The 12899-nt window shown below is 44.9% G+C and overlaps 1 protein-coding gene across 5 annotated transcripts in view; it reads left to right on the top strand.

Moving 5' to 3' along the window:
- LOC309347809 (protocadherin alpha-C2-like) overlaps positions 1–12899 on the top strand; it is a 191258-nt gene that overhangs the window by 18617 nt on the left and 159742 nt on the right. The window contains exon 2 of one of the 5 annotated variants that reach the window (XM_081872647.1): positions 11103–12326. The exons of 3 other annotated variants lie outside the window; for them this stretch is intronic. In XM_081872647.1, coding sequence (XP_081728773.1) covers positions 11103–12326 — 1224 coding nt within the window. Of the gene's footprint in view, positions 1–2530; positions 5030–11102; positions 12327–12899 lie in introns of those variants that run through there. One more of the 5 variants, XM_081872650.1, reaches the window with a different exon arrangement.

Here is a 12899-nt window from a genome sequence, read left to right as displayed (position 1 = left end):
ATTTGGCTGACAGGCCCAAACCATAAGAATTCCTACTTAATCCTTGTATGACTAGCTATTCCCAACATGGATGGATGGACACAGATATGTGAGATGGTGAGAGCTGGGTTTACATAGCTCTTTCCAGGCTCCACCCTCAAAATGTGGCAGGTTTTTACATATTGCCTCCATCATGTCCTGCTCCCATCCAGGACTGAACTCAATGGCCCCTCACAGCTTTAAGAGACAGACAGTTTCCTACTCCCACCCCTATCAGCAACAAGAAGATGAACAGATTCAGCTGCTTTTCTAAGTCATTGTAAGACAACTTCCTTTGAATAAAAGAGTTCAGCTTGAAATAAAGGACACTGTATTTTCCTATGTAGCTGTGGTAGTACAGCACCTCTCCATTTATGGATGCTTCCTCCATATTTGGTTGTATGTATGTGAAGGATGATTTGAGTTAAGAAACTCTATTGTTGGAGGATGTTAGTCAAGCGATCTCATTCAAAGTGTGTTTGTAACTTCATCTGGCATCAAAGTGACATGCTTTCAAAAATGGGTGGGGTGAGTGAGATGTCGGTAATAATTAATGAGATTTAGGCTGCAATCTTATGCACACTTACTTTGGAGTAAGCCCCAGTGAACAATAGGAGTGTTCATTGCATTGCACAGTATGTATTCTTCTGATTTGAAACAGATAACCAAGCTGGATTGCCTGCGGTATACTTCCTTCTGAATTGTGGAGCTTCCTAGGTTTAGAGAGAATAAATGTGGTTTGCCTTCGTCTGCAAAGCATTCCTCTCAATGACTCCTGAATGTTGTTAACTTAGAGTGCATGGGAAGATGACATTTTATTCCCCCCCAAAACATTTTGTTTTAAAAATGTTTCTTAATTTTTTTTTGTTAGTGCTATCCCATTTTGGGGGGGGGGGTTGTTTCACCCATGCAGTGGTGTACCTAGGCTCCTTTGCGCCCTTGGCAAGGAGCTGTATAGCACACACACACCGCTGTCCCATGTGCCCTTGGCAAGATGTATTGGCACCTCCAAAGCCAGAAAAGACTGTAGACGAGAAACTCAAAAAGTTTGCTTCCTGTCACCTTTCATGCTCCGCCAGTGACTTCCTCCATGGCCATTGGGGTTGGGTCTGCCCTCCTCCTCCTCCTCCTCCTCCTCCTCCTCCTCCTCCTCTGTGGGTCTGTCTGTCTGCCTCCCTCCTCACTGCTTTTCCTCCTGGCCACTCCAAGCCAGAGTGTCCCCCTGGATGTGTGCAGGGAGCCCAACCTGGCCAACCCCTAGGTATACCCCTGCACCTATATTATGAAACAGAATTATACACTGACAGGGGGATCCTGCTAGTTCTAGAGTTTATTTTGACTGCAGCATTGGGACATGGCAACTTAAAGGGGGCAACACACACTAACGGGGGAGGAGGCTGGATTTTATATATTCATTAGAAAATCCATCCAAATTCTTCCCCTTGTAGTGTTATAGTAGGTTTATATAGGTGCACTAATGAAATTTATTTGGGATTGGCAGTGTTCACATGTCCATAGTATCCCCCAAAACATAGATGAATGCACACATGTGTATGCTAACAATTCCGTATTTTGAAAGTCTTAAAAAAAAAATTTCCCTCACTTTTGGAGAATCACAGTTACATAGAAAGATAGCTTTTTTTTTAACTTGGCAAAATACAGTATATGATTTCTGTAAAGCAGATGGTTCTAAGAATCCTTAAACCCACCCAAGGCAATGAAAGTGAAATTATAGGATGAAAGCCATACAATATTCTGAAAAGGGGAGGTATCCTTGGTCTTTAGGGACCTACATGTCTGAGCCATTCATGTCTGAACACTACCCACATTCAAGTAGGCACAGTTTACTTGAATGGTGAGACACCCCATTGAATGGTGAGACACCCTATGCTCAGAAACATATGGGCATGCATAGAAATAGGAATAATGAAGTGGGGAGAAATAAGCTGCAGCCTCCTTCGATCTTCTGTCTCAAATTGCCCAGCTTCCTTTCACTTTTTGTGGTCATTAGTGTATAATTTTGTTCCTAGTTCCTTATTTGCAGTTGATTTATCAACAGTTCAGCTGAGATTTTCACTAACTAAAGTGGAAAAGCAACCCCATCATATTCCCATCAACACTTTTCCTTGCATTAAAATGCTGAAACCAAAACTAATTTAAAGATTTCAAAATTAAGTTGTAAACCACACAATAAATGAATCTTGTTATTTGTAACTATGATTTTAAAAGTTAGAGGCTATCAAAATCATAGGACTGAAATGACAGCAGTTACCAGCAAAGGAAAATATACATGCAGAATATAATAAACATATCTTTCAAGTAAAATTTTATGCTTTATTATTCATATTACTTTATTTTCATTGACTGAAAAGTGATGGCATGAAACAAGACTCCAAGAAGGCCATCTCATATAAGGCAACTGTACTTCCCCATCTAGTCGCACGATGTCGCTCTCTGCTTAAATATCTTGCTAAGAATAAAGGGTGTACACAAGGCTCTTCCTCTTCTTTGTCATCAGATATCTTTCCGTGCTTGCAAATGGATGGATGAGCAAAATGGATACTATGGATCTGGATTAATTTTTTTTAAAAAAATATTTTATAAAGCTGTGACATGAAGTAATATATAAAATATATGAAAGATTTCTGAGATGGTTGCTGCATGGGGAGACTGTGCTTCAGTGGGGAGAAGGCAGCTGCTGCAGCTGATTTTGCTTCACACAGTCTGGTTGATGGGGAGCGGCCAGCTCCATTATTCCGTGCCTGAGGAATCCCAGCATGGCACCTTTGTGGGCCGCATCGCCCAGGATCTGGGGCTGGAGGTGGAAGAGCTCATGCCTAGGATGTTCCGGATGGAGTCTCAAGGAGATGGGGACTATTTCAAGGTAAATGAGCAGAATGGGATTTTGTTTGTTAATTCCCGGATAGACAGGGAGGAGCTGTGTGTCAAGAGCCCTTTGTGCTCCATCCACCTGGAGGTGATTGTGGATAAACCCCTGACTGTCTTCCATGTGGAAGTGGAGATTGCAGACATAAATGACAATGCCCCTGTTTTCTCAGTCAGAGAGCAGAATTTAGCAGTCTTAGAATCGAGAGTGCCAGGTTCCCATTTCCCAATAGAAGAAGCTTCTGATGCAGACATTGGTAGCAATGGCCAGGTAAACTACAAGCTCAGCCCCAATGAATATTTTTCTGTGGAAGAGATAAAGAATTATGAGCACAGCAAGTCTTTGGTTCTGACATTAAAAAGACCACTGGATCGTGAAGTATCTGCAGAGCATCACCTGCTCCTTTCAGCATCAGATAGTGGGCAGCCAGCACTCACTGGCACAGTCCTGCTGATCATCACTGTGATCGATGTCAATGACAATGCACCTGCCTTTAACCAATCAGTTTACAAAACTGAATTATTGGAAAACTCTGCAATGGGAACATTAGTTATTAAACTGGAGGCAAGCGATTTGGATGAGGGGATTAATAAAGAGATTTCCTATTCATTTAGCAACCTTGTTGCTCCAAGTATAAAGGAAATGTTTAGCATAGATCCGAACAATGGAGAACTTAGAGTGAAAGGAACTGTGGATTTTGAAGAGCGTACAGCATATGATATTCAAATTGAAGCAACAGACAAAAGCACTTATCCCTTGTCAGGACACTGCAAAGTTCTCATTAAGGTTTTGGATGTGAATGACAATAGCCCTGAGATGTCACTGAAGTCGCTATCTGTGCCAGTTGCAGAGGACTCCCCACCAGGGACAGTGGTGGCTCTGATCAGCATCTCAGACAGGGACTCTGGGGCTAATGGGCAAGTGAGCTGCTCTGTGACTCCCTCCCACCTACCCTTCAAGCTATTGTCCACTTTCAAGAATTACTACTCTCTGGTGGTGGCTGAGCCCCTGGACCGGGAGCGGGAAGCAGAATACAAGCTGGTAGTGACTGCCCAGGATCAAGGGACTCCATCACTATCAACCAGCAGCACCCTGATGGTACCCATTGGCGACGTGAACGACAACGCTCCTGCTTTTCCTCAGTCTTCCTACACGGTCTTTGTGAAGGAGAACAACCCACCAGGTGCTCACATCTTCACGGTATCTGCCTCGGACCCAGATGTGGCTGAGAACAGCCTGGTCAGCTACTGGCTGGACGAGAAGCTCTGGCCCCTGTCGAGCTACATCTCGGTGCACTCAGAGAGTGGGAAGCTCTATGCTCTTCAGCCCTTGGACTATGAGGAGGTGAAGCTGCTGGAGTTCCAAGTGAGGGCCAAGGATGCTGGGCTGCCCTCCCTGTGTGGCAATGTGACGGTGCAAGTCTTTGTGGTGGATGAGAACGACAATGTGCCAGCTGTGACTGTACCAGTAGAGGAGGCTCCCACCCTTCTGGTGGTCCCCCTGACAGCTGGGCATGTGGTGGGCAAGATCCGTGCCCTGGATGCTGACTCGGGCTACAACGCATGGCTGCGCTATGAGATGCATGAGGGGTCCAGTAGGCTTTGGCGGGTGGGACTGTACAGTGGTGAGATCAGTACAACACGTGCCCTGGAGGAGGCAGAGGGCAGCAGCAGTCATAATTTGCTGGTTGTGGTGAAGGACCATGGGAAGCCCGCTTTGTCAGCCACAGCCACGCTGAGTATTTCGTTGGTGGCCAGTGTCCAAGCCCTCCCAGCTGATGCCCGCCTTCCCAGAAGGGGAGGGAGCCCCAATCCCCTGGCGGATAACATGAACATCTACCTCATCATAGCCATCTGTGCAGTGTCCAGCTTGTTCCTGCTGGCCATCATTGCATATATGGCCCTGCGGTGCCATTGCCAGCCTAAGGAGGCCATGGTGTATGGTCCTGGAACAGCCACGCTGGTGTGTGCCAGTGAGGTGGGCAGCTGGTCCTATTCAAATCATCACAGTCACATCCTGGGTGTGACAGGAGACTCCAGTGCCAAAAGCGACCTCATGGTCTTCAGCCCCAACATACCTGCTTATGCAGAAAATGGAAAACCGCAGGATCTGCTCTGTGCAACGGTTAGTAACCCCTCTTTTATTTCATATAGTTTGTTCAGAACATTTGTGCAATAACAGGAATACATTGTAATCACATTTTAATGTTTCCAAGGTCCATATGAACCCCATTAAGAAGTATGCCACTGATATTCCAAATATTGGTTAAGGATTTTGTATTTGTATTTGGTCAGAAAGCAACACCTTTCAAATGATGCTTGATTTGTACCTGGTTATTTGGGAGATTGTTGTTCTTCTTGTTCTGTTGTTTAGTCATGTCCGACTCTTCATGACCCCATGGACCAGAGCACACCAGGCACTTCTGTCTTCCACTGCCTCCCACAATTTGGTCAAACTCATGTTATTAGCTTTGAGGACACTGTCCAACCATCTCGTCCTCTGTCATCCCCTTCTCCTTGTGCCCTCCATCTTTCCCAACATCAGGGTCTTTTCTAGGGAGTCTTCTCTTCTCATGAGGTGGTCAAAGTATTGGAGCCTCAGCTGTAATCTTGCCTTTTTCAGTTGCTTGTTTTTTGATGAATATCCTCTGTCAGGAGCAAGACAAAGAGATCTGTTCCTTCCTCTGCATTTGGCTCAGAAGGTAACATGAGAATTCTTTTCTTAGTTCCTTAATCTAAAAAGAATATTGCAGAGTTGGGGAAAATTAGGAAAATTGCAACCAAAATGATCAAAGGGATGGAGCAACTCCCTTATAAGGAAATGTTGCAGCATTTGGAACTTTTTAGTTCAGAGTAAAGGTGAGTAAGAGGAGACATGATAGAATATAAAATAGTGTATAACATATGCATGGCAAGGAGAAAGTGGAGAGAGAAAAGTTATAGGAATAACGGAGGACGACAGGAGGTTGGATGCAGGTGAGCTGCACAGAAGCACACTGGCAAGCATGCTCCAAGACAAGCTGCCGGCTAGTTCTGTAGAGGCTCCTTTTATTAGCACAATATGCAAAACCAGTCAGATACATTTTGGACTGTGACCTTTACACATCTTCCAATCCCGAGATTGAGGGGTGGTATAAAGTTATTTTGGCACCTGTTTCCACTGCGTCATTTTCCTCTTGAAAATGTATGACAAAGACAAAGGTCACAGACAGGGCACGGCAGACCACTAAGAGAGCAAAGGTTAGATTGAGGGCATGATGTTCAGACAGCTGTGGCTTTGTCTGCGGATGGAAGTGTGCTCCACACCCGAAGGTCACGCGGTCAGACAGCTGAGGCCTGTCTGCGGGTGGAAGTGTGCTCCACACCCGGCGGTCATTCCTTCAAAAGTTTTTCTCCCTCTCATATCACTGGAACTGGTGGAGTCAAGCTGGGGAATCCACTCCGCCAGGAGGCAGGGGTGGCCATTAACCTGGATGGTTTTAAAAGAAGATGGGGCAAATTCAAGGAGGAGGTGGCTGTTGATAACTGCTAATCATGATGGCTATCCTGTGCCTCCAGTGTCAGAGGCTTCTGAATACCTGTTGTGGGTTCCTGGTCTTCATTTTATTTTTCATTTGTAGTTGCGGGGAGGCACAAATACAAGATGGGTGACACCTGGCTTGAGAGCAGTACATGTGAAAAGGATCTAGGAGTCTTGGTTGACCACAAACTTGACATGAGCCAACAGTGTGACGCGGCAGCTAAAAAATCCAATGCAATTCTGGGCTGCATCAATAGGAGTATAGCATCTAGATCAAGGGAAGTAATAGTGCCACTGTATTCTGCTCTGGTCAGACCTCACCTGGAGTACTGTGTCCAGTTCTGGGCACCACAGTTCAAGAAGGACACTGACAAACTGGAACGTGTCCAGAGGAGGGCAACCAAAATGGTCAAAGGCCTGGAAACGATGCCTTATGAGGAACGGCTAGGGGAGCTGGGCATGTTTAGCCTGGAGAAGAGGAGGTTAAGGGGTGATATGATAGCCATGTTCAAATATATAAAAGGATGTCACATAGAGGAGGGAGAAAGGTTGTTTTCTGCTGCTCCAGAGAAGCGGACACGGAGCAATGGTTCTAAACTACAAGAAAAAAGATTCCACCTAAACATTAGGAAGAACTTCCTGAGAGTAAGAGCTGTTCGACAGTGGGATTTGCTGCCAAGGAGTGTGGTGGATTCTCCTTCTTTGGAGGTCTTTAAGCAGAGGCTTGACAACCATATGTCAGGAGTGCTCTGATGGTGTTTCCTGCTTGGCAGGGGGTTGGACTCGATGGCCCTTGTGGTCTCTTCCAACTCTATGATTCTATGATTCTATGATTCTATGATTCTATGATTCTATGATTCTATGATTCTATGTTGCTAGTACTTCCCCACCCTTGCTAAGTTCTGGAGTTGAGTGTTGGCATGTGCACCATTTGTTTAGTTGTTTAGGGAACTTCTTTATTTGTAGAAATTCAAGTTTTCAAATATTCCAGATTTCCAGTCAAAAGAATTTTAAAGAATATTTGTGGGTGTCCCTCCAAGCCAGAAAATGTGAGGCCATTTCTGGGCATGTAGGCAGGTATTGTTTTTCTGTGAATAGCGCCTTTTAATTTTTTTAAAAAAATTGTGAAATACAATGCTGTAAAAAGATTTGCACAAAAGGGTAGTTAAAAAATGTGTTGCTCCACGTCAGGCAAGGTTGCACTTCTTTTGTCATTCATTTTCCTGCATCCCATAACTGGAAGGACAACTTTTATTTTTAATGCTCCCTCCCCTCCCCCCCGTCTCTAATTATTTGGGGTGATGAAAAATAAATAAACAATTCAAGGCAGTGCTTGCTGCTGGAGGGAGGCTGCTGGAGGTAAGCACAAGTGCTGCCAGAAAAGAAATGAAAATTGGACACAGGGGAAGGGGAAGAATTAAAGTGAAGGATTGATCCACTCACAGGAAGACCCCTGATGCAAAGAATCCATTACCCAAAGTGCAGTGGTTTGGGGGAATTTACTCAATTATCTCTGGATTGGGGAAATCTGAATTTAGAAGGTAAAATGTGTGAGATCACAGTTCTTTGCTTGGACAACATGTGGATGGAGTTAAATTAATGAGAACACAAACAGCTTCAAATCCAAATTATGCTCTAGTGTTGATGAGGCCAACTGTAGACCTGAGATTCTGTCTGTGTACGTACCATAGCTTTATATTCAAAGCCTCAAAGCATCCTGGCAACTGTAGTTTGTTAAGGGTGCTGGGACTTGTGGCTTTAAAGGCATGGTGTGTATTCCATCTGACTGGAGACATAACCACTACACCTCTTAATGAAACCTACCCAACCCTGGTTTGGGGGGCCAGATGAACAGACTGCCTTTATCAATATTATCTGCAGTTACGGACAAATTAACAGTCAGTGCAGGCTTTTCAGCACAGGTGTAATATGTGTTGTAATGTGTGTAATACGTAACATTTTCCTCTGCACTAAGCCCTATAGGTAGGTCAGGAACCATCGTGACTCTGTGTCCCCAGTAGCCAATTCATGGAGCTGGTCCAGGAATCAGGACCTGCGCTTTTAATTTGTTCATAAGTTATCTAGAATTAGGTGTGAACAGTGAGGTCGTCAGTTTGCTAATGATACCAAATTGTTCATCAGAGGGTTAAAACAAGGAGGGATTTCACTTTTCTCTGAAAGTATTTCTTCTAACTGGGTGAATGAGAATAAAGAGCCAAATGCAGTTCAATGTAAGCAAGTGGAAATCAATGCACATTGAGGCAACCCCTTCTCCGCACTTATGCTTATGGCATCTAACCTGGCAGTTACAGACCAAGAACAAGACCTTGGGATGATAGTGGACAGTGTGATGGAAGGTGCACAGCGGCTGTGGAAAATGTGAATTGCAAGCAATTGCAAATAAAATTTAAAACCTTCTAAAATATCCCACCAAGGAGTTCAAGGTAGCACACCTTGTTCTGCCCCTTTCCATATTATCCTCACAACAACATTGTGAAGTTGGTTGAGCTGAAAGTTGGTGACTGGCCCAAGGCCAGCCAGTGAGGAAGATGCCTGACTGGGGATTTGAACCTGGGTCTGACACTCTAACCACTGCACCACACTGGCTTTATGCCATCATCATCAGTCATTTTCCTCACAAAAGTGACTATAAGCAAAAACAAATATAAACAGCAAAACCAATTACAACAAACACAGCCAATAAAAAACAACAACTAACCAACACATCTATACCAATAAAAGACAGGTCTTACACTAAGAGGGGCCACATGCACTGGAAACCCTACAAATTAAGGGCCCAAAGTCCAGATAAAAAGGAATGTTTTTGCCTGGCACCTAAAAATAGAGCACCAGGCAAGTATCCCTAGGGAGAACATTTCATAAATGGGGAGCCACCACAGAAAAGGCCTGTTCTTGTGTTGCTACACTTCAGAACTCCTGTGGGGGTGGGCACATGAAGAAGGGCATCAGGATGATCACAGGGTTTGGATCAGTTCATGTGGGGATTGATGGTCCTTGAGGTATTGGGGTGCTGAGCCACATAAGACTTTATAGATCAAAACCAGCATTTTGAATTGAGCCTGGAAACTACCGGTAATTAGTAGCGGGTACAGTCATGCTGGAATTGGTGTTACATATTTAGCCCTGGTGAATAATCTGGGAAGATAAACACTGTATAATCTATTAACAAAATAATGAGGTTGATTAAAAATTATTTAATAATTAAAATATCAGAAGAGTCTGTAAACCTGGAAAAACAATTTTGGAAACCCTGCTAAACCACTGTGCTTGCGAATTCAGACACATGGTGTCACTCTTGCCTACAAAATCTCTTCAGGAAACCTAAGGGGATTTGCTGCCCTGCCCTCAGATGGAAAGCAAATCATTTGATGCAAGAATCCGGAGGAAAACCCCAGATACCATCAAAATATAACAGACAAAGCAGATTCCACCTTTTCAAGAGCAATTTTCATTAACCAAAGGATGAATTCATAGCATCAGGAAACCTCACATTCTGGCCATCATTCTAAGAAACCACAGCTCAATGGAGACGGAGAGAAGGCAGCTGCTGCGGCTGATGGTGCTTCACACAGCCTGGATGGTGGGGAGCGGCCAGCTCCATTATTCCGTTCCTGAGGAATCCCAGCATGGCACCTTTGTGGGCCGCATTGCCCAGGATCTGGGGCTGGAGGTGGAGGAGCTGGTGCCTCGGATGTTCCGGATGGTTTCCAAAGGACAGGAGGACTATTTTGAGGTAAATGTACAGAATGGTGTTTTGTTTGTGAATTCCCGAATTGACAGGGAGCAGCTGTGTGCTCAGAGTCCCATTTGCATCATTCATCTAGAGATGATTGTGGACAAGCCTCTCAGGATCTTCCATGCAGAGGTGGAGATCAGGGACATAAATGACAATGCCCCCATTTTCCCAGTAAATGAACACCAACTATTTATTTTGGAATCTAGGCTGCTGGGCTCCTATTTTCCACTAGAGGGAGCTTCAGATGCTGATATTGGTTCAAATGGTCTGCTTACCTACATCCTTAGTCCAAATGATCATTTTCAGCTACGTGAAGAAAAGCATGGAGATCTCAGTAAATCTTTAGCACTTGTGCTATACAATGCCCTGGATCGAGAAAAAATCTCTGTACATCATTTATTGCTTACTGCCACTGATGGGGGACAACCAGAGCTAACTGGTTCAGTGCAGCTGAAGATAACTGTATTAGATGTAAATGATAATGTACCAATGTTTAACCAGTCTGTGTATGAGGTGCATCTGCTGGAAAACATCACAGAGGGAACATCAGTCATTACTTTGACTGCTTATGACTTGGATGAAGGAACAAATAAAGAAATACTGTATTCGTTTAGCAATATGATGCCTCCCCATTTAAGGCAGGTTTTTTCCATAGATTCCAACACAGGTGAAATCAAAACCAAAGGAAAGATAGACTTTGAAGATATTAACTTATTTGAATTGCAAGTGGAAGCTGCTGATCAAGGGTCCTACTCTTTGGTTGGACACTGCAAAGTTCTGATCCAGGTTTTGGATGTGAATGACAATGCTCCAGAACTGTCTGTGACATCCATGTCTGTGCCAGTGCCTGAGGACTCCCCACTGGGGACAGTGGTGGCCCTGATGAGTATATCGGACAGTGATGCAGGCATCAATGCTCAGGTTAGTTGCTCCCTGTGGCCACATGGACTTCCCTTCAGGCTGATATCCACCTTTAAGAATTACTACTCACTGGTGCTGGCTGAATCCCTGGACCGCGAGGAGGTGGCTGAATACAGACTGGTGGTGACAGCCCAAGACCAAGGGACTCCATCATTGTCAGCTAGCAGCAGCTTGGTGGTGCCCATCGGTGATGTGAATGACAATGCACCTGCTTTTCCTCAGCCCTCCTACACGGTCTTTGTGAAGGAGAACAACCCACCAGGTGCTCACATCTTCACGGTGTCTGCCTCAGACTCAGATGTGGCTGAAAACGCCCTGGTTAGCTACTGGCTGGATGACAAGCTCTGGCCCCTGTCAAGTTACATCTCGGTGCACTCAGAAAGTGGGAAGCTGTATGCTTTGCAGCCCTTGGACTATGAGGAGGTGAAGCTGCTGGAGTTCCAAGTGAAGGCCAAGGATGCTGGGCTGCCCTCCCTGTGTGGCAATGTGACAGTGCAAGTCTTTGTGGTGGATGAGAATGATAATGCACCTGAAGTTTCCAAGGCAGCAGAGGCCCCCATCCTGCTGGTAGTTCCTGTTACTGCAGGACACATGGTGGGCAAGATCCATGCCCTGGATGCTGACTCGGGCTACAATGCCTGGTTGCACTATGAGCTGCATGAAGGAAGTAGTAGCTCCTGGCGTGTGGGGCTGTACAGTGGTGAGATTAGCACTACACATGCGCTGGATGAGACAGAGGGGGTAGGCAGTAGCATGATTCTGTTGGTGCTGGTGAAGGATCATGGCAAGCCTGTACAGTCAACCACAGCTACGCTGAGTATTTCCCTGGTGGCAAGCACCCAGGCTGCTCAAGCTGATGCTCACCTCTCCAGAATGGGAGGGAGCCTAAAGCCTCTGGTGGACACTACAAACATTTACCTGATCATTGCCATTTGCTCAGTGTCCAGCTTGTTCCTGCTTGCCATCGTTGTGTATGTGGCTCTGCGATGCCAGTCTCAGCTCGAGGACAGTTCCAGGTATGGTCCTGGCACAGCCACACTAGTGTGCGCCAGTGAAGTGGGTAGCTGGTCATACTCACAACGTCATAGTCGCAACCTGGGATGTGTGGCTGGGGAAGCTGGTATCAAGAATGACCTCATGGTTTTCAGTCCCAATATTCCTGTCTTTGCTGTGAACACAGGAGTAGGAAATGCAAAGGAGCTTGTTCCAAATTTATCTGGAGAGGTGAGTCACATGGAAGCCTTAAGAATCTTTGTAACTGATGCTCCTGTATTCTTTTCTCGTTTGAATGCATGGCATTATACTATAGGATACCATATACAGAGACAATTGGGCATGATTGCTCTGTGCACTTCTATATATTTATCTGTTCTCTTTCTTAATCGAATTTCTTGCCTATCCTTCCACCCAGGCTCAAGACAGGTACAATTTTGCTTACAAAAAATGTATAAAAGTATAAAACGTATAAAAAAGTATAAAATTCATTTCATACTTACAATATTTGTAAGAATATTACAGCGCAGTAGGAGGTGTGGAGGAGGAATTCACTCTTCCCTTACTTTGAGAAGTGAAGGGACCTGTCTAGTTGACGTCCTTAGCTGTTTGAAGCTTTCCCTGAGGAGAAGGTATTTTGGATATGTGGATATATTTATTTGGCTTAAATCTCTTTAATTGTGATGTAGCTTTGCAGGAAAGGGTGTAGGAAGCTTGGTTAGATGCCTGTGTCCTGTGATGTACCCTAGTCTCTAGGCAGCTCTGATATGCCTGTGTTTCAATGCATTGGTTCCTTTCAAATCG

The sequence above is a fragment of the Podarcis erhardii genome (genome assembly GCF_964252035.2).
Source record: "Podarcis erhardii genome assembly, chromosome: 8".
NCBI lineage: Eukaryota > Metazoa > Chordata > Lepidosauria > Squamata > Lacertidae > Podarcis > Podarcis erhardii.
The sequence above is the reverse complement of the archived record's forward strand: the minus strand, read 5'-3'. Positions and strand labels throughout refer to the sequence as shown.